General features: G+C 46.1%; 1 protein-coding gene across 2 annotated transcripts in view; it reads left to right on the forward strand.

The window, feature by feature from the left end:
• The window catches only part of LOC129859005 (pleckstrin homology-like domain family B member 2), a 67,150-nt gene that overhangs the window by 2,067 nt on the left and 42,989 nt on the right, over positions 1–22,094 (forward strand). Inside the window, exons 2-3 of one of the 2 annotated variants that reach the window (XM_055928297.1) lie at positions 3,995–4,051; positions 5,437–5,557. In XM_055928297.1, coding sequence (XP_055784272.1) covers positions 3,995–4,051; positions 5,437–5,557 — 178 coding nt within the window. Of the gene's footprint in view, positions 1–3,994; positions 4,052–5,436; positions 5,558–9,728; positions 10,119–22,094 lie in introns of those variants that run through there. The other variant, XM_055928298.1, reaches the window with a different exon arrangement.

The following is a 22,094-nucleotide window of genomic DNA, read 5'->3' on the forward strand; positions in this document are numbered from 1 at the left end:
GTGTGTGTGTGTGCGCGTGTGCGTGTGCCTTCCATCAAGTTCTATTGATATTGAATTTGTTTATATATGGATTTATTCAAATAATTATGTGTGTGTCTGTCACCCATAGGGGATGAGGTAGAAGGAGGGACACAATAAGAGCTTTGTCAGCTGGGAGGATGGAATGTAGGAAGGGACCGGCCAGAGAAAGAAAGACAGAAGAGAGAGAGTAAATTAGTGATATTGTATACAGTTTCCCTTTTAACCCCCCCCCCCCCCCCCCCCCCCCCCCCCCCATCCATACACATCACACACTACAGGCCCTGGCACCTTAAGCAGACTCCCCATGCCCTACCCATAATCCCCTGCTGAGGTACATGGTGTCTAATTAAATGTGGTGATTCCAAAACAACTCATGCTGGTGCACACACACCTCTGATGTCCAGTAACCCATGTGTCTAACAGCTGAGGGCTTCTTCAAATACTACCATTCTCCCATGTCTGGAGAGAAAGAGAGCGATGGAGGAAGGCAAGGGAGAGAGGGAGAAGAGAGAGAGAGAGACAGAAAGAAAGAAAAAAGAGAAGGATAGGGAGATGAAAAGAGAGAAGTCATAAAGAAGAAATGGAAGGCAATGTTCACCCAGATGGTCTCTCTTAGTTATAGCTCAGCTCTCCTCCTTTCATCTCATCCCTTCATCACAATGTTTTCCTCATGTTCCTCCTCTCCTCTTTATCACTTTCTCTCTCTCATTTATTTCCACTCCTCTTTGTTTATCCTCCCTTTCTCTGTTTTTGTTTTTGTCCTTCTCGTTCTCCTGTCCGTAAAGACTTAGTAATATGCTAGTCTTTAACATGTAGTTGAGCTACAGAGATTCTGCATTCTGCTGTGTGTTGGTCAGTTTAAACATGTCTTCTGTGCTGTCTCTACCTCTGTTCTGAAAACACATCTCTGGGTTAGATCGGACCTCCTAGAGCAGCAGCATGGACTGGGATTCGATCCCTATCCCCCAACAGATATATGGAGCATGGAATGATGACACACAAGCACACACCACACACGCATGCCCGCACACATACAGCCCAACAATGTGGCTGCTGAGGGCAGTTCTGTATCCCTCGGCAACACAGCTCCACTAAAACGTAACGAGACGAAACCCCTGCCCTGACTCGCCCTTTCACCTGGGTGGCTGTTTACATGTCTGAGGTGGGTGGGCGTAGAGGAGGAATAGTGACAGGGGAGGGGATATAGGGAGGTGTGACAGGAGGAGGAGGAGGCATGAAGATTGATAGGGGGGGGGGGGTATAGGGAGGTGTGAGAGGAGGAGGAGGCATGAAGAGTGATAAGGGAGGGGGGTATAGGGAGGTGTAAAAGGAGGAGGAGGAGGCATGAAGAGTGATAGGGGAGGGGGGTATAGGGAGGTGTGAGAGGAGGAGGAGGCATGAAGAGTGATAGGGGAGGGGGTATAGGGAGGTGTGAGAGGAGGAGGCATGAAGAGTGATAGGGGAGGGGGGTATAGGGAGGTGTGAGAGGAGGAGGAGGAGGCATGAAGAGTGATAGGGGAGGGGGGTATAGGGAGGTGTGAGAGGAGGAGGAGGCATGAAGAGTGATAGGGGAGGGGGGTATAGGGAGGTGTGAGAGGAGGAGGCATGAAGAGTGATAGGGGAGGGGTATAGGGAGGTGTGAGAGGAGGAGGAGGAGGCATGAAGAGTGTTAGGAGAGGGGGATATAGGGAGGTGTGAGAGGAGGAGGAGGAGGCATGAAGAGTGTTAGGAGAGGGGGGTATAGGGAGGTGTGAGAGGAGGAGGAGGAGGCATGAAGAGTGATAGGGGAGGGGGGTATAGGGAGGTGTGAGAGGTGGAGGAGGAGTACTCCTGTCATTATGAAGAGTACTCCTGTCAGTAGTCCTTCAGGTTATTCATTACTGTCCTTATTTTAATCTACCTGAATTTCAAGTGCTGTTGATCTCCATTTCCATCAGATCATATCAAACACACACATACCTCTTTATCTTTTGCCTGTGTGTGTGTGTGTGTGTGTGTGTGTGTGTGCGTGCGTGAGAAGTTGTCTGTCGAGGAGCAAATAGGGTGTTCGAGTCCGTAAAGGAAATGTCCTCAGACAGGGGAAGTGAGTTCTGAATTAGAGGAAGTGCACTGGAGCGGCTGGTGATTTGTGTTTCCTCTGGAGAGGAGGAGAAGAAAGGAGAGGAAAGGAGGAGAAATGAGAAGAAAGGAGAGGAAGAGAGAAGAAAGGAAAGGAGAGAAGAAAGGAGGAGAGAAGAGAGGAGAAAGGAGAGGAGAGAGGAGAGAAGAAAGGAAATGAGAGGAGAGAGGAGAGAAGAGAGAAGAAAGGAAAGGAGAGAAGAAAGGAAAGGAGAGAAGGAGAGAAGAAAGGAAAGGAGAGAAGGAGAGAAGAAAGGAAAGGAGAGAAGAGAGAAGAAAGGAGAGGAGAGAAGAGAGAAGAAAGGAGAGGAGAGAAGAGAGAAGAAAGGAAAGGAGAAAGAAGAAAGGAAAGGAGAGAAGAAAGGAGAGGAGAGGAGAGAGGAGAGAAGAAAGGAAAGGAGAGAAGAAAGGAGAGGAGAGGAGAGAGGAGAAAGGAAAGGAGAGAGGAGAAAGGAGAGGAGAGAAGAAAGGAAAGGAGAGAAGAGAGAAGAAAGGAAAGGAGAGAAGAAATGAAAGGAGAGGAGGAGAGAAGAAAGGAAAGGAGAGAAGAGAGAAGAAAGGAGAGGAGAGGTGGAGGAGAGAAGAAATGAGAGGAGAGGTGGAGAGAAGAAAGGAGAGGAGAGGTGGAGAGAAGAAAGGAGAGCAGAGGATAAAGGAGATGAGGAGAGAGGAGAGAGGTGGAGGAGAGGAGAGGAGAAAGGAGAGGTGGAGAGAGAAAAGGAGAGATGGAGGAGAGGCAGAGGAGGGTAAGTGGGAGTGGGAGGAAGAGAAGGGAAGAGGGAGGAGAGGAAGGAGGAATGATAGAAGAGGGAGAATACGTGGTTGATGTGATTTTAACAAGGCTTTTTTAACTAATCATGTTTGCTGTGGTATTTCACTCGTTTGTGTGTGTGAAACACAGAGACTCAACACACACACAGACACAGACACAGACACAGACACACACACACACACACACACACACACACACACACACACACACACACGCACACACACACACACACACACACACACACACACACACACACACACACACACACACACACACACACACCATGTCCTTCTGCTGCTCTTACTGTTTGTTTACATATTTATGTCTATTTTCCTCTTTGCTTAATTCCTCGCCTCTCCAATTGCTGTCCTTCTTGTCACACCGTAAGGCCACTTCCTTATATGTACCCTACTTTTACATACTCATAGACACACCCAGACTCATAGACACACCCAGACTCATAGACACACCCAGACTCATAGACACACCCAGACTCATAGACACACCCACACTCATAGACACACCCACACTCAATCTAGATGGAGATTTACCGGCCTTTGCTTTCATTCTTGTACAGAGCTGTGAAATAAACCTCACTCCAATCAACAGTTGAACAATGCAGGGTGGTTGGATCAGAGACTAGCACTCATGGTCATAGTCACGGTCGTAGAGTCCCACTGTGTTGTGTGTGTGTGTGTGTGTGTGTGTGTGTGTGTGTGTGTGTGTGTGTGTGTGTGTGTGTGTGTGTGTGTGTGTGTGTGTGTGTGTGTGTGTGTGTGGATACAGTGTGTTTAATTTCTGGGTGTATATTCTATGTAGATACAGTGTGTTTAATTTCTGGGTGTATATTCTATGTAGATACAGTGTGTTTCATTTCTGGGTGTATATTCTATGTAGATACAGTGTGTTTAGTTTCTGGGTGTATATTCTATGTAGATACAGTGTGTTTCATTTCTGGGTGTATATTCTATATAGATACAGTGGGTTTAATTTCTGGGTGTATATTCTATATAGATACAATGTGTTTAATTTCTGGATGTATATTTTATGTAGTCTAACCTCCTTCTCCTCTCTCTCCTTTAGGACCCAGAGACATTCTGTCAGTCAGAGTCAGACCAGATGGTTCCAGACGAGACACAGGTGACAATAGATACCTCACACACCTAACCTCACACAGCTAACACATCTAACCTCACACACCTAACCTCACACAGCTAACACATCTAACCTCACACACCTAACCTCACACAGCTAACACATCTAACCTCACACACCTAACCTCACACAGCTACAATATACTGGTAGTAGAATGGTTGGTACATTAAGGCCTTTATAGTTTGGACCAGCAGCACTACAGAAAGCCCTGGAGCGGCTGGTGATTTGTGTTTCCTCTGGAGAGGAGGAGAAGAAAGGAGAGGAGGAGAAAGGAGAGGAGGAGGAGAAGAAAGGAGAGGAGGAGGAGAAAGGAGAGGAGGAGAAGAAAGGAGAGGAGGAGGAGAAAGGAGAGGAGGAGAAGAAAGGAGAGGAGGAGAAGAAAGGAGAGGAGGAGAAGAAAGGAGAGGAGGAGAAGAAAGAAGAGGAGGAGAAGAAAGGAGAGGAGGAGAAGAAAGGAGAGGAGGAGAAGAAAGGAGAGGAAGAGAAGAAAGGAGAGGAGGAGAAGAAAGGAGAGGAGGAGAAGAAAGGAGAGGAGGAGTAGAAAGGAGAGGAGGAGAAGAAAGGAGAAGAGGAGTAGAAAGGAGAGGAGGAGAAGAAAGGAGAAGAAAGAAGAGGAGGAGAAGAAAGGAGAGGGGGAGAAGAAAGGAGAGGAGGAGAAGAAAGGAGAAGAGGAGAAGAAAGGAGAAGAGGAGAAGAAAGAAGAGGAGGAGAAGAAAGGAGAGGAGGAGAAGAAAGAAGAGGAGGAGAAGAAAGAAGAGGAGGAGTAGAAAGGAGAGGAGGAGAAGAAATGAGAAGAAAGAAGAGGAGGAGAAGAAAGGAGAGGGGGAGAAGAAAGGAGAGGAGGAGAAGAAAGGAGAAGAGGAGAAGAAAGGAGAAGAGGAGAAGAAAGAAGAGGAGGAGAAGAAAGGAGAGGAGGAGAAGAAAGAAGAGGAGGAGAAGAAAGAAGAGGAGGAGTAGAAAGGAGAGGAGGAGAAGAAATGAGAAGAAAGAAGAGGAGGAGAAGAAAGGAGAGGAGGAGAAGAAAGGAGAGGGGGAGAAGAAAGGAGAGGGGGAGAAGAAAGAAGAGGAGGAGAAGAAAGGAGAGGGGGAGAAGAAAGGAGAGGAGGAGAAGAAAGGAGAGGAGGAGTAGAAAGGAGAGGAGGAGGAGAAAGGAGAGGAGGAGAAGAAAGGAGAGGAGGAGAAGAAAGAAGAGGAGGAGAAGAAAGTGCCTTTCGGTTTACTTTCAAAAGAAGTTGCAAGACTTTACATGCCCAAGTTTTCCCTGCTTTTAATCTGTTGTTCATGAAAAGAAAGGAGAACACCGTCACACTGTTAAGATGTGATATTATAAACTATTAAACTGTATGGTAAATGTGTGTGTTTCTCCCCAGTCGCCCCTGGATCTGATAGACACAGGGAAAGGCCTGAAGGTCCAGACAGCCACACCACATCTGGTCAGCCTGGGGAGTGGGAGACTGAGTGAGGCCATCACCCTACTGCCCCTTAAAGAAGGTAACACACACACACTCTCACTCATTCTCACACACACACATTTAATTGGCCCATACTTTCCCTGATGCTTTTATCTATAGATTTCACTGTAACCATGGTGACAGCTACAAGATAGAGAGAGATTGAGAGAGAGAATAATATGAAATCAAGGAACACTGGAACCAGGACAGGGAGACAGACTGACTTCCTCCATCAGGGAACACTAAACACACACACACAGTAATTTTACTGTAAAATGCCATAATTGCAGTACATTTTTAGAGCTCAGCTCCCAGTCATCGACAGGTGTCTCTTGTTCATCAGTATTCGAGACAGATAGCTTGCTAACAAGATCTACACCCAGACACAGTCTAGACTGGTAGACTTAAACACAGTCTAAAACAGATGTGCTTCGCTGACTAGATCATCTCTAGCCTACAAATGCAAGACTGATCTCAACCCCACAAACATTTATTTATGATCGAAAGTCTACCCCACAACAACGTAACATGACTAGTTCCAGGAGTGACCCGTATCGGGCGAGAGGACACGGTGACACCCCAAGACATCCCCATCCAGGGTGCAGGCATCGAGGCGGAACACTGTGTCATCACCAACAGTACCGATTATTGGCTGCGTGTGTGTTTCCAATTTCACACTCTCTCTCTAAACCCACAAGTGTGTGTGTGTGTGTGTGTGTGTATTGTTTATCTCTCTCTCTCTCTCTCTCTCTCTGCCTCTCTTTCTCTCTCTGCCTCTCTTTCTCTCTCTGCCTCTCTCTCTCTCTCTGTCCCTTCTTCTCCGTCCTTACTATGAACTTTCCAATTCTTTCTACCTCTTACCCTCTGCCCTGCCCTCTTCATATCTCTTTTTCTCTACGACTCTCTGAGACAATACCTTGGCCTCCAGGACGTATATCAAAAAGCCTCTTGTCAATATTAGAGTCAGCCAGCCACAGTGTTAAAACAGACAGGTCAGTGAATATTTAAAGCGTTAATCCAATCTCCCTAACACCTGATTATTATCATAACAGAAGGCCCATCTCTAAAGGTGGTCCAGGTAAGACATTACATAGCACAGCTGGGGGAGACCGATGACATCACGGATTCCCGTCAGACCAACTCCTTGAAGTTTGCAGTTGTGTATAAAAAAAAAAACACTGTTTTGCTCAAAACATATTTATTTGACCCTTTTAGTGTGTGTACTTTACTGTATTTATACTTGGGATATCGCTTTTCAACAGTAAAAATGTCAATAATCGCTGGAAGACGTCTTTTAACAGACAGTGGTCAGACCAGACCAAGACAGAGAGGTGGGGAGGAAAGGAAAGGGAAAGGGGGAGACCTAGTCAGTTGTACAACTGAAAGGAAAAGGGGGAGACCTAGTCAGTTATACAACTGAAAGGAAAAGGGGGAGACCTAGTCAGTTGTACAACTGAAAGGGAAAGAGGGAGACCTAGTCAGTTGTACAACTGAAAGGGAAAGGGGGGGTACCTAGTCAGTTGTACAACTGAAAGGGAAAGGGGGAGACCTAGTCAGTTGTACAACTGAAAGGAAAAGGGGGAGACCTAGTCAGTTATACAACTGAAAGGAAAAGGGGGAGACCTAGTCAGTTGTACAACTGAAAGGAAAAGGGGGAGACCTAGTCAGTTGTACAACTGAAAGGAAAAGGGGGAGACCTAGTCAGTTGTACAACTGAAAGGAAAAGGGGGAGACCTAGTCAGTTGTACAACTGAAAGGGAAAGGGGGAGACCTAGTCAGTTGTACAACTGAAAGGGAAAGGGGGAGACCTAGTCAGTTATACAACTGAAAGGGAAAGGGGGAGACCTAGTCAGTTGTACAACTGAAAGGGAAAGGGGGATACCTAGTCAGTTATACAACTGAAAGGGAAAGGGGGATAAAGAATTGGAAAGTTCATAGTAAGGACGGAGAAGAAGGGACAGAGAGAGAGAGAGAGAGAGAGGCAGAGAGAGAGAGAGAGAGAGGTGGAGAGAGAGAGGTGGAGAGAGAGACACACACACACGTGGGTTTAGAGAGAGAGTGTGAAATTGGAAACACACACACACACATGCAGCCAATAATCCGTATTGTGCTTGCAGTGTTTTTCCAATAACAGAGATTATAAACTGTTAGGTTCTAATTTTTCAGAGTAAATAACTCACGGACACTAGAGAAGCTGAACCAAGTTTAATTCTCCCCAAAGGCTCTCTACAGCTGTGTTCAGAGAAAGACATGTTTCCACCACTACCAGTATATCTACTCCACTTTAGACTCTCCTCCTTCTCTCCAATCCTTACATGTTATGGTTCGACAGGAAGAGGGTAATAGGGTAATGAACCATAATTTCTCCCTTCAGGAGATCTGACCTGACCTCAACCCCTCCTTGGCCTAATCCACAGATGTCAAGCCTCTTCCCCTATAGCAATCCTGTGACTTCCTCCCGTCCACCCAGCACATTCCACAGCCACTCTGTCTTTCTACAGAGAACTATTAACCTCTGACATATAAACCAGTGTCTTCCTTTATATACTATGTTTATGTGTATACCAATGATCAGAGTTTACCCAGAATCCAATAAAACCATACAACTAAGTCATATCACAGGAGCAAAGCCCTCTGAAAAACATCAGGGTGGATGTTTTCCTCCTTTTCCTACCCCTCTCTTCTATCCCCGTCTCTCTCTCCCTGGAAAGATCTCAATTGCATTCTCCCACGTCCTCTCTCCTCGTCTCCTTCTCAAAACCCATTGGAGGAGAAGGTCAGAGGGGAGGGACCTCTGGCTTTCTTATCCAGTGGGTTTTGAAAAGGAGATGAGAGGAGAGAGGACCGGAGGAGTATGCAAAAAGTCACAGTTCTCGCCCTCATCTTCTTCTGTCCCAGCGTCACTCTCTCTCTCTCCATAACCTCTCCTGCCCCCCCCCCCTTTTCTTTCTCACTCTTTACTAAAACTGTTCTTCTGTGTATCAGAGAGGCTGAATTTCGAAAAGTATGGCTTTGATAAAAATAACCTCTATTTCAGTTTTTATTTTCTCCCACTGAGGCATGGCCACGTGAAGTAGGGGTGTTGACGGTGCTGAGGGTGCTGCATGAGAACAAAAATATATTAATTAAAAAAAATCTCTGCTTTGGCAAACAGATAGTTGTATAGTTAAGAACAGAATCTTGGAGGATTGAATAGTTGGAATTGTAAGAGTTGTTGCCTTGTCTCTTTCTCTGTGATGTCATTCTGATGGAATCCAGAAAGAACACAATCCTGTCTCTTTCTCTGTGATGTCATTCTAATGGAATCCAGAAAGAACACAACCCTGTCTCTTTCTCTGTGATGTCATTCTAATGGAATCCAGAAAGAACACAACCCTGTCCTCAAACATTTACATTATAAGATGCAAAGTTATGGTCAAAGACACAAAACATCCACATCAAATTAAATATTTTTCTTGATCAAATAACATGGAAAACAACCACTTTTTTTGTGCAGTATTAATGTACCATCCTTACAAACCACTTAATGTAAATTACTGTATTATACAAAGGCTGGCCATCTAGTTTTGGACCTGTAGACTTTCTATCACCATGAAGAAAAGCAATGTACAATACGGCAATTGAGTACATTGTGACATAAAGTGGTTTGTGATGATATGGCTCAGTTGGTAGAGCATGGTGCTTGCAACACCAGGGTTGTAGGTTCAATTCCCACAGGGGACCAGTATGAACATGTTTGCACTCACACCTGTAAGTTGCTCTGGATAAGAGTGTCTATTAAAAGGAATTACCATTTCAGTTTTCACAAAGTATTTCAAGAAACTGGAAAACATATCAAGCAAGTATTTTTATATTCCACAAGTATTATTAGATTAACTGTTTTGTACAGATAATTATCAGACTCAAGTCACAAATGCTGGTAAACACTCAAATACATTTAGTTAAAACATTTCCACAAAAGTAGTGCACTGGGCTTTTACTAGTCCTGTATTAGCCGACTGATATACTCTTCAGCGCAGGCAATTTGTTTTTTTTGCAGCACCCCCAAACTACTTCCCGCAGCTATGCTCTGATGTGTTGAGTTCTATGGATTTGAGAGAGGCTACAGTAACATTCCCGTCAAGGTGTTTTCAGAGGATAAAAGTGGGCAGAAAAAAGCACAAGGGGGGTGGGGACTACATTCCTCTGGTTTTTAAACCGCTGTAATTCTACCAACAAAGAGAAGGGGGTCCGGAGACTGTTTTAGCTGAACTGAAATGCGTTTTTAATCAAATACAGTCGTTTTGGATTTTAAAACCGCGTGTTTTTTTCATGCGGAGCTAGTAAACTTTCTTAGGGGCGGGTTTACCCCAGTCTATTCGCGTCAAGCAGGCGTCACCACCCCATGTTTGGGGAGTTGGTGCGCTCCTTACCTCAAACTCAACTGGATGGAAATCCGTGGACACCACAAGTCCCGAGTTATTTCTGGAGCTTTGTACTGGGCTGAAGGAGGATAAGAAAGCGGGGGGTTACTTTTCACCAATTGTCATGATAATTGTTGTACGTAGAGAAATAAGGAAAAATCCTGCTGTTATTGTCGGTTGATGGAACTCAGTAAAAAGGTTAGTAAAAAGTAACCTTATCTCAAAAGTTCACTGGCTTGGAGGAATCTTAAACGGCGCCAACATGTATGCGCAACTGTGCATGTGGAACTGCGATTTGTGCTCTCATATCCTACAATAGTGTTTTGTGCAACATTTCCTACGTTTGGTTTTGTAGCCCTTTGTGACTTGTGGGGAAATGATACAGGTATTTATTTGTCAGCTGATTTGATTTAGTGGTAGTAAATTGGCAAGGGTAGGCTACTTGACCATTTGCGTCACTCTTACTCTGTTGCAACCATCAATTATATAATTGCTACAGATAATAACGGATCTTGCTTCAGCCCCCCTACCCTACGTTTTTAGTGGAAATTGACTTCATTACCTACGATCAAAGTTGAAAAGTCTCTCTTGACATCAACATTGTAGGCAGCGTCCACACATCACCTCAGCCAAGTCTCATAGACGAGACGTAGCATAGTAAACGTAAATCTGGGACGCTGAAACTAATAAGATATAGTTACATAAGACAGAAGGTTATTTAAAGGGACATTTAAAAAAATAATTAAATGTTATGTTATTAACCTGTTGGGGATGGGGGCGCTGTTTAGACTATTTATGCTAATTTGGCTAATTTTTTAAACGGCTTCCCACAAAATCCTTGATCGTACAATATGCATATTATTATTATTATTGGATAGAAAACAGTCTATAGTTTCTATAGGAGTTGAAATTTTGTCTCTAAGTGGAACAGAGCCCATTCTACAGCAATTTCCCTGACATGGAGTCAGATTTGAGAAATGTTGGCCACTCTTCTGAAGTCAGTTAAAAGGGCACTGTCATTGCTATGACTATACGGACACTTCTTACGTCTTCCCCTGGATGCCTTTACGTGATGACGATTCCAATGGGGTCGATTGCGCGTTCACAGGCCCTACAAATGAAAAAACCCTGAAGCTAGTCATTCTTTTGGAGCTGCGTCATGAGCCTAGAGGACACCGGCGCGCACCTGTTCCAAGCGTTAGTTTAGCCTGTTATATTTCTCCGGTCATCTTTTCACTCGTTATAGGAGTTAAAAACATCATAAGGTAGTTAATTTAAAGCGTTTTATAGCAATTTATATCCGTTTAGTGCGATTTTGGGACATTTATTTTTGCAACGATGTGAAAAGTTGGGCACGCTTTTCAGTTCATCCCGAACGCAGTTGACATTTCCACATGGCAAGAGGACAGCTTTCCACCAAAAGACGATTTCTCCCAAGAAAGGATCCTTTGCCCAAGATACTGATGGAAGAACAGCTCAAGGTAGGACATTTTTATTATGATAAATCGTGTTTCTGTCGAAACATTTTAGTGGCTTAGGACACCATGTTTTTTGACGTAGCTTCGCTTGGCGCAAACTGTATTGAAAAGTAAGGATAAATTAAAAAATGTAATAACGCAATTGTATTAAGAATTAAATTGTCTATCAATCCCTGTCCACCCTATATTTTTTAGTCACGTTTATGAGTATTTATGTATAAGAGTAGATCACTGTCTAAGTGGCGCAAGGACTTTTTCTTTACCAGCTTGTCTACATTTCACATTGTCTAACCATGATTTTGGTGGCTAAATATAAACATTTTCGATCAAACTGTATATGCATGTTGTAATGTGATGTTACAGGAGTGTCATCGGAAGAATTCTGAGAAGGTTAGTGAAAAAATGTATATCTTTTGGCGATGTTGACTTTTATCGCTCACTTTGGCTAGAATCAATGCTGGGCTGCTAATTGCTATGTGCTAAGCTAATATAACGATTTATTGTGTTTTCGCTGTAAGACACTTAGAAAATCTGAAATATTGTCTGTATTCACAGGATCTGTGTCTTTCGATTCGTGTATGCTGTGTATTTTTACGAAATGTTTGATGATTAGTAGTTAGGTAAACACGTTGCTCATTGTAATTATTCTAGTCCATTTGTGACGGTGGGTGCAATTGTAAACTATGCCATCTACCTGAAATATGCACTTTTTTCTAACAAAACCTATCCCATACCATAAATATGTTATCAGACTGTCATCTAATGAGTTTTTTTGTTGGTTAGGGGCTATAAATATCTTAGTTTAGCCGAATTGGTGATGGCTACTGGTGTTGGTGGACAAATAAAAGATGGTGGATTATGCTAATGTGTTTTTAGGTAATAGATGTACATCTTTACATATTGTGTCTTCCCTGTAAAACATTTTAAAAATCGGAAATGTTGACTGGATTCACAAGATCTGTGTCTTTCATTAGCTGTATTGGACTTTAATGTGTGAAAGTTAAATATTTAAAAAATATATTTTTTTTTAATTTCGCGGCACTGGTTTTTCAGTGGGGGTGGGGGGGGTGTGCCGCTAGCGCCACGCTGATCCTAGACAGGTTAATCATCTCCAGTACCACCCCATACATTAACGTATGTAAAAATGGCACGTTGCTATGTTTTGTAGTAAAACAAAGAGGAAGATACGTTTTACCAATGACAACGGTGTGCATTGTGATTTTAACCAATCAGGAGGTGTTGCCTCCTGATTGTCTATTAATTGGTGGATGTCATTGGAAACACTTATCTTTCTTTTTTAATACAAACAAACTCAGTACTTTGTTGAAGCAGCTTTGGCAGCGATTACAGCCTTGAGTCAGTCTTCTTGGGTATGATGCTACAAGCTTGGCGCACATGTATTTGGGGAGTTTCTCCCATTTTTCTCTGTAGCTCCTCTCAAGCTCTGCCAGGTTGAATCGGGAGCGTCGATGCACATGAAGCCGCTCCTGCTTGGTCTTAGCTGTGTAATTAGGGTCGTTGTCCTGTTGGAAGGTGAACCTTTACCCCAGTCTGAGGTCCTGAGCACTTTTTCATCAAGGATCTCTCTGATACATATTTTATTAAGACATTTTATTATTATTTTTTTATTTATTTTTTTACATTTTAACCCCTTTTCCCCAATTTTCGTGGTATCCAATCGCTAGTAATTACTATCTTGTCTCATCGCTACAACTCCCGTACGGGCTCGGGAGAGACGAAGGTCGAAAGCCATGCGTCCTCCGAAGCACAACCCAACCAAGCCGCACTGCTTCTTTAACACAGCGCGCCTCCAACCCGGAAGCCAGACGCACCAATGTGTCGGAGGAAACACCGTGCACCTGGCCCCCTTGGCTAGCGCGCACTGCGCCCAGCCCGCCACAGGAGTCGCTGGAGCGTGATGAGACAAGGAAATCCCTACCGGCCAAACCCTCCCTAACCCGGACGACGCTAGCCCAATTGTGCGTCGCCCCACGGACCTCCCGGTCGCGGCCGGCTGCGACAGAGCCTGGGGGCGAACCCAGAGACTCTGGTGGCGCAGTTAGCACTGCGATGCAGTGCCCTAGACCACTGCGCCACCCGGGAGGCCCTTATGATGACATTTTGTGACGTTTTTGTTTGTTTCGGACTTTGGTCAAGTTTTTTTCCCCTGCTGTTCAGGCACACACATTTTTCATGGAGGCACACCAAAGGTGGTAGCTGAAGACTACGCCCCTTTGTCAGTGATTGGTCAACAGTGGGGATTCTTCTTATTTTAATAGAATATGGGGGTGAAAGGGTGTTGCACATGTCACCATTAATATCCGCACTATGAGGAGAGTTAATGTAAAGTCCCTCTTAATTCACCTGCACATTCATTTATTTGCTGTTCCTTTTCCAAATCCAATGTACAATTGCACTAAATTTTATTTGAATAATGCACGTTTTTAAATCCCTGCTGTCTTTAAAATGACATTCAGGAGCAAAAAGTTTTCAATAGTTTTTAATTAGTAAAAATAAGAAAATCATTGGAATATATTGGAATGGTGTGTGTGTGTGTGTGTGTGTGTGTGTGTGTGTGTGTATATATATATACATATATATCTGCCCCCCAGGTGCCAGTTTCTCCTAGTAGAGGATGGAGGGAGTTGCCCCCAACAGTCATCCAACATATTACTACTTTACTCTAAAATTATCTAAGTTTTTCTCTCTAAACAGCTGGATTATTTAAAACTTTCCAACTTGTATATTTAAAAAAATATATATATATAATCTGGCAACATCTTGTGGTTTTAATGTGAATTACAGGGAGGGGGCTAGTTGCCCCCTAGTACCCTAACGGTGCTCCTATGAAGGGTCTAACAATTAATTTAACCTTAAGATGCTTTTGGGGAAACCGGGCTTAGTTGAGTTCACAGACAGACAACGTGATTTCACATGAGAAGACAAAACTGCCTGCGGTCATAGAAGGTAGAACTGAAGTGAAGCCAAAGGAAGTCTGTCTTTCAACGGCTTTAGCTCTGTCCTGGGACTCTGTTATTTATTCAGGGATTTGATTTAAGATGGCAAGATTAGCCACATGACTTTATTTGTTTTCTGAAGGGGAAAGGACATTTAATTGAAAGCAGCAGCATTTGTCAGCTGACATGGCAATGTTACTCACGGATACTTAAACGTAAACTCACTTGCCTCCTTTCTTCCTTCCTTCCTCCCATCCTACCACTTGCCTCCTTTCTTCCTTCCTTCCTCCCATCCTACCTTAGTCTATAGTAGATGTATTCATTTAACAGGTGTCCGCATGCTTCCCATCCAACATTGTTGAGACGATTTGGTACATATTTTATGAGGACATCTTTTTTTGATGACGTTTTTGTTCGTTTTGGACTTGTTTTTTCCCCCTGCTGTTCAGGCACACACATTTTCTTCAGGAGGCAAGCCAAAGGTGGTAGCTGAAGACTACGCCCATTCGTCAGTGATTGGTCAGCAGTAGGGATTATTCAATATAGCGAGAGATTACTTGTCTTCATGCAAATTTTTTTCATTGAGAAATACTGCACCAAAAATCTTTGTAATATTGCGCCAATAAGATCTCCTCAGCAAACATGTCAAAATTAATGACAGATCTCTTGAGTTATGGAAGATATTAATTCTGACTTTTGAAAAAGTGTATACTGGCTATGGCATCTCAAAATGGACAAACTATTGCCTCCTTTTTCCCCCTAATTTTTCAAGCGAAGGTCTCTTTGGCAAATCACAGGAAGTGGAATGTAATAGCTGAACAGAGACGACAAGCAGGCTATCGATTTAGATCAACCAGAATAAATTGGTACCAGGCTTCTTCTTCACTGGCATCTGTATGATCAAAGTGTGTGCGGTTATCGTTGTAGCTGGGGGATAGCTGTAAAAACGAAATGTCCTGTAGCCCAGATTGTGTGTTTGTGTTGTCTAGGGGGAGGGAGGAAATTAGAAAGTAGTTTAATAAACAAATAAGGGCAACAGTTGTATAACACTGGCAGACTGTTGAAAGTCAGGGAATTAGAGTTTAAGAAAATACTGCTGTTACACACACAGACAGATGTTCTCTCCTTCCCTCTGACTGTTTATATACTGTGAGTGGTTAGACAGAGACTGTAAAAAGTATTTATACACACACACACACACACACACACACACACACACACACACACACACACACACACGGTCACACACGGCATAGGCGAAAGTGGGGTAAATTGAGCCAAAGGGGTAAGTTGAGCCACCCTTGTTTCTAGGAAACCATACACAAAATTAATAGTTTGACAATTTTTTTTAGGAAAAGGTTGTCATTTCATGGAGTCTGTGAAGGAAGAAACCACATGGAAAAAGTGATCAGCAAGTTAGGTCCAAAAAACAGATTTTCACCAAGTCAAATTAAGCCCTAGTAGATCATTTTTGTATTGTTCTATACATTAGTCGGGGTCTCTCTTGGCTTCAATAGGATGGCCTAAACCTAGCATGAAAGTGCATCCTTGTAGATGTATGGCCTAATACAGTCAAAATGTTTGCCTTGGGGTAAGTTGAGCCAATGGCAAGTTGAGTTTCTTCCCAGGCGCAATGCAAGGCATTATCGCTGGGATAAGAGGTAACAGGGCATGGCCTATTTTTATAAGTGTTTTAAAAAAAGTACAAAGTGTTTGTTAGGTCTTAAGCCCGTGTTAAAAGATGCTTACAATGATTAAAAGACAAACAAGCGATTGTGTTGGATTGTGTTTGGGAAATAAAGATAGACCATGGTTGTGAAACAGGTATTTTATTTCATGTAAAACAGGTGTTGATCATATTTAATTCAGTTAAGAAATGTGTAGGTGGCTTAACTTAACTTGTCCCGTCAGTAAGAGTGACGCATGTCAGACATGTTTCTTTACACAGCTGAAGAGGAGGAGCCGACACACACACATTACTCGCGTATTAGTTACACTCTAGTGAGTGTATGTCAGATACATGTAAAACCACACACACATCCGATTAGACTGAGCCCTCTAAGGGAGTCCCGTCCTCCCTGTTATCATGACCCCCCTCTCCTAACATTGGGTTTTTGGGGCTGTTATCATGACCCCCCCTCTCCTAACATTGGGTTTTTGGGGCTGTTATCATGACCCCCCCCGCCCTCTCCTAACATTGGGTTTTTGGGGCTGTTATCATGACCCCCCCCCCCCCCCCCCCTCTCTCTCTCCTAACATTGGGTTTTTGGGGCTGTTATCATGACCCCCCCCCTCTCCTAACATTGGGTTTTTGGGACTGTTATCATGAACCCCCCCCCCCTCTCCTAACATTGGGTTTTTGGGACTGTTATCATGACCCCCCTCTCCTAACATTGGGTTTTTGGGTCTGTTATCATGACCCCCCCTCTCCTAACATTGGGTTTTTGGGGCTGTTATCATGACCCCCCCCCCCCCCCCCCCCCCCCCCCCTCTCTCTCTCCTAACATTGGGTTTTTGGGGCTGTTATCATGACCCCCCCCTCTCCTAACATTGGGTTTTTGGGGCTGTTATCATGACCCCCCCCCCCCCCTCTCCTAACATTGGGTTTTTGGGACTGTTATCATGAACCCCCCCCCCCTCTCCTAACATTGGGTTTTTCGGACTGTTATCATGACCCCCCTCTCCTAACATTGGGTTTTTGGGGCTGTTATCATGACCCCCCCCCCCCCCCCTCTCCTAACATTGGGTTTTTGGGGCTGTTATCATGACCCCCCCCTCTCCTAACATTGGGTTTTTGGGGCTGTTATCATGACCCCCCCCCCCCCCCTCTCCTAACATTGGGTTTTTGGGACTGTTATCATGAACCCCCCCCCCCCTCTCCTAACATTGGGTTTTTGGGACTGTTATCATGACCCCCCTCTCCTAACATTGGGTTTTTGGGTCTGTTATCATGACCCCCCCCTCTCCTATCACTGGGTTTTTGGGGCTGTTATCATGACCCCCCCCCCCCCCCCCCCTCTCTCTCTCCTAACATTGGGTTTTTGGGGCTGTTATCATGACCCCCCCCCTCTCCTAACATTGGGTTTTTGGGGCTGTTATCATGACCCCCCCCCCCCCCCCCCCCTCTCCTAACATTGGGTTTTTGGGACTGTTATCATGAACCCCCCCCCCCCCCCCTCTCCTAACATTGGGTTTTTCCGGACTGTTATCATGACCCCCCTCTCCTAACATTGGGTTTTTGGGGCTGTTATCATGACCCCCCCCGCCCTCTCCTAACATTGGGTTTTTGGGGCTGTTATCATGACCCCCCCCCCCCCCCCCCCCTCTCTCTCTCCTAACATTGGGTTTTTGGGGCTGTTATCATGACCCCCCCCCTCTCCTAACATTGGGTTTTTGGGACTGTTATCATGAACCCCCCCCCCCTCTCCTAACATTGGGTTTTTGGGACTGTTATCATGACCCCCCTCTCCTAACATTGGGTTTTTGGGTCTGTTATCATGACCCCCCCTCTCCTAACATTGGGTTTTTGGGGCTGTTATCATGACCCCCCCCCCCCCCCCCCCCCCCCCTCTCTCTCTCCTAACATTGGGTTTTTGGGGCTGTTATCATGACCCCCCCTCTCCTAACATTGGGTTTTTGGGGCTGTTATCATGACCCCCCCCCCCCTCTCCTAACATTGGGTTTTTGGGACTGTTATCATGAACCCCCCCCCCTCTCCTAACATTGGGTTTTTCGGACTGTTATCATGACCCCCCTCTCCTAACATTGGGTTTTTGGGGCTGTTATCATGACCCCCCCCCCCCCCCCCTCTCCTGACATTGGGTTTTTGGGGCTGTTATCATGACCCCCCCCTCTCCTAACATTGGGTTTTTGGGGCTGTTATCATGACCCCCCCCCCCCCCCTCTCCTAACATTGGGTTTTTGGGACTGTTATCATGAACCCCCCCCCCCCTCTCCTAACATTGGGTTTTTGGGACTGTTATCATGACCCCCCTCTCCTAACATTGGGTTTTTGGGTCTGTTATCATGACCCCCCCTCTCCTATCACTGGGTTTTTGGGGCTGTTATCATGACCCCCCCCCCCCCCCCCCCCCTCTCTCTCTCCTAACATTGGGTTTTTGGGGCTGTTATCATGACCCCCCCCTCTCCTAACATTGGGTTTTTGGGGCTGTTATCATGACCCCCCCCCCCCCCCCCCCTCTCCTAACATTGGGTTTTTGGGACTGTTATCATGAACCCCCCCCCCCCTCTCCTAACATTGGGTTTTTCGGACTGTTATCATGACCCCCCTCTCCTAACATTGGGTTTTTGGGGCTGTTATCATGACCCCCCCCCCCCCCCCCCCTCTCCTGACATTGGGTTTTTGGGACTGTTATCATGACCCCCCCCCTCTCCTAACATTGGGTTTTTGGGGCTGTTATCATGACCCCCCCCCCCCCTCTCCTAACATTGGGTTTTTGGGACTGTTATCATGAACCCCCCCCCCCCCCCCTCTCCTAACATTGGGTTTTTCGGACTGTTATCATGACCCCCCTCTCCTAACATTGGGTTTTTGGGGCTGTTATCATGACCCCCCCCCCCCCTCTCCTAACATTGGGTTTTTGGGACTTATCATGACCCCCCCTCTCCTAACATTGGGTTTTTGGGACTGTTATCATGACCCCCCCCCCCCCTCTCCTAACATTGGGTTTTTGGGACTGTTATCATGACCCCCCCTCCCCCCCTTCTCCTAACATTGGGTTTTTGGGACTGTTATCATGACCCCCCCTCCCCCCCTTCTCCTAACATTGGGTTTTTGGGACTGTTATCATGACCCCCCCCCCCTCTCCTAACATTGGGTTTGTGGGACTGTTATCATGACCCCCCCTCTCCTAACATTGGGTTTTTGGGACTGTTATCATGACCCCCTCTCTCCTAACATTGGGTTTTTGGGACTGTTATCATGACCCCCCCTCCCCCCCTTCTCCTAACATTGGGTTTTTGGGACTGTTATCATGACCCCCCCCCCCCCCCCCCCCTCTCTCCTAACATTGGGTTTTTGGGACTGTTATCATGACCCCCCCCTCTCTCTCCTAACATTGGGTTTTTGGGACTGTTATCAAGACCCCCCTCTCCTAACATTGGGTTTTTTGGACTGTTATCATGAACCCCCCCCCCCCCCCCCCTCTCCTAATATTGGGTTTATTGGACTGTTAACATGACCCCCCTCTCTCCTAACATTGGGTTTTTGGGACTGTTATCATGACGCCCCCCCCCCCCCCCCTCTCTCTCCTAACATTGGGTTTTTGGGACTGTTATCATGACCCCCCCCCCCCCCTCTCTCTCCTAACATTGGGTTTTTGGGACTGTTATCATGACCCCCCCCCCCCCCCCCCCCCCCCCCTCTCTCTCCTAACATTGGGTTTTTGGGACTGTTATCATGACCCCCCCCCCCCCCCCCCCTCTCCTAACATTGGGTTTTTGGGACAGTTATCATGACCCCCCCTCTCCTAACATTGGGTTTTTGGGACTGTTATCATGACCCCCCCCCCTCTCCTAACATTGGGTTTTTGGGACAGTTATCATGACCCCCCCCCCTCTCCTAACATTGGGTTTTTGGGACTGTTATCATGACCCCCCCCTTCTCCTAACATTGGGTTTTTGGGACTGTTATCATGACCCCCCCCCCCCCCTCTCCTAACATTGGGTTTTTTGGACTGTTATCATGACCCCCCCCCTCTCCTAACATTGGGTTTTTTGGACTGTTATCATGACCCCCCCCCCCTCCTAACATTGGGTTTTTGGGACTGTTATGACCCCCCCCCCCCCCCCCCCCCTCTCCTAACATTGGGTTTTTGGGACAGTTATCATGACCCCCCCCCCCTCTCCTAACATTGGGTTTTTGGGACTGTTATCATGGACCCCCCCTCTCCTAACATTGGGTTTTTGGGACTGTTATCATGACCCCCCCCCCCCCCCCTCTCTCTCCTAACATTGGGTTTTTGGGACTGTTATCATGACCCCCCACTCTCCTAACATTGGGTTTTTGGGGCTGTTATCATGACCCCCCTCTCCTAACATTGGGTTTTTGGGACTGTTATCATGACCCCCCCCCTCTCCTAACATTGGGTTTTTGGGACTGTTATCATGACCCCCCCCCCCCTCTCCTAACATTGGGTTTTTGGGACTGTTATCATGACCCCCCCCCCTCTCCTAACATTGGGTTTTTGGGACTGTTATCATGACCCCCCCCCTCTCTCTCTCTCCTAACATTGGTTTTTTTGGACTGTTACCATGACCCCCCCCTCTCTCTCCTAACATTGGGTTTTTGGGACTGTTATCATGACCCCCCCCCCCCCTCTCTCTCTCCTAACATTGGGTTTTTGGGGCTGTTATCATGACCCCCCCCCTCTCCTAACATTGGGTTTTTGGGGCTGTTATCATGACCCCCCCTCTCCTAACATTGGGTTTTTGGGACTGTTATCATGACCCCCCCCCCTCTCTCTCTCCTAACATTGGGTTTTTGGGGCTGTTATCATGACCCCCCCCCCCCCCCCCCCCCTCTCCTAACATTGGGTTTTTGGGACTGTTATCATGACCCCCCCTCCCCCCCCCCTCTCCTAACATTGGGTTTTTGGGACTGTTATCATGACCCCCCCCCCCCCCCCTCTCCTAACATTGGGTTTTTGGGACAGTTATCATGACACCCCCCCCCCCCTCTCCTAACATTGGGTTTTTGGGACAGTTATCATGACCCCCCCCACCCCCCCCCCCACCCCCCCCCCCCCTCTCCTGACATTGGGTTTTTGGGACTGTTATCATGACTGCCCCCCCCCCCCCCCCTCTCTCTCCTAACTTTGGGTTTTTGGGACTGTTATCATGACCCCCCCCCCCCCTCTCCTAACATTGGGTTTTTGGGACTGTTATCATGACCCCCCCCCTCTCCTAACATTGGGTTTTTGGGACTGTTATCAGGACCCCCCCCCCTCTCCTAACATTGGGTTTTTGGGACTGTTATCATGACCCCCCCCCCCCCCCCCCCCCTCTCTCCTAACATTGGGTTTTTGGGACAGTTATCATGCCCCCCCCCCCCCCCCTCTCCTAACATTGGGTTTTTATGGACTGTTATCATGACCCCCCCCCCCCCCCCCCCTCTCCTAACATTGGGTTTTTTGGACTGTTACCATGACCCCCCCCCCCCCCCCTCTCCTAACATTGTGTTTTTGGGACTGTTATCATGACCCCCCCTCTCCTAACATTGGGTTTTTGGGACTGTTATCATGACCCCCCCTCTCCTAACATTGGGTTTTTGGGACTGTTATCATGACCCCCCCCGCCCCCCCCCCCCCCCTCCTAACATTGGGTTTTTGGGACGGAGAGAGGGAGAAACCAAATGCCATATTTTTCCTTTTCCCACTTTTCTCTCTCCCTTGTTTGATTTCCTCTTTGGGTATCTGTCTGAGTGTAGGTGTCTCTGGTATCAGTAACAGACAGATGGATGGAACAGTTTCGTCATTTTCTACATTGTTTATCTCCATAGTTGAGCTGTTTGCCAGGGATCCCTGAACTGCAACCTCAATGCTGTAAGAATCAGACTAGTTTAATACAGATTAGACCTCAATGCTAGAGACATCAGACTAGTTTAATACAGATTAGACCTCAATGCTAGAGACATCCGACTAGTTTAATACAGATTAGACCTCAATGCTAGAGACATCAGACTAGTATAATACAGATTAGACCTCAATGCTAGAGACATC

This window comes from Salvelinus fontinalis, chromosome 7 (genome assembly GCF_029448725.1).
Source record: "Salvelinus fontinalis isolate EN_2023a chromosome 7, ASM2944872v1, whole genome shotgun sequence".
Lineage (NCBI taxonomy): Eukaryota > Metazoa > Chordata > Actinopteri > Salmoniformes > Salmonidae > Salvelinus > Salvelinus fontinalis.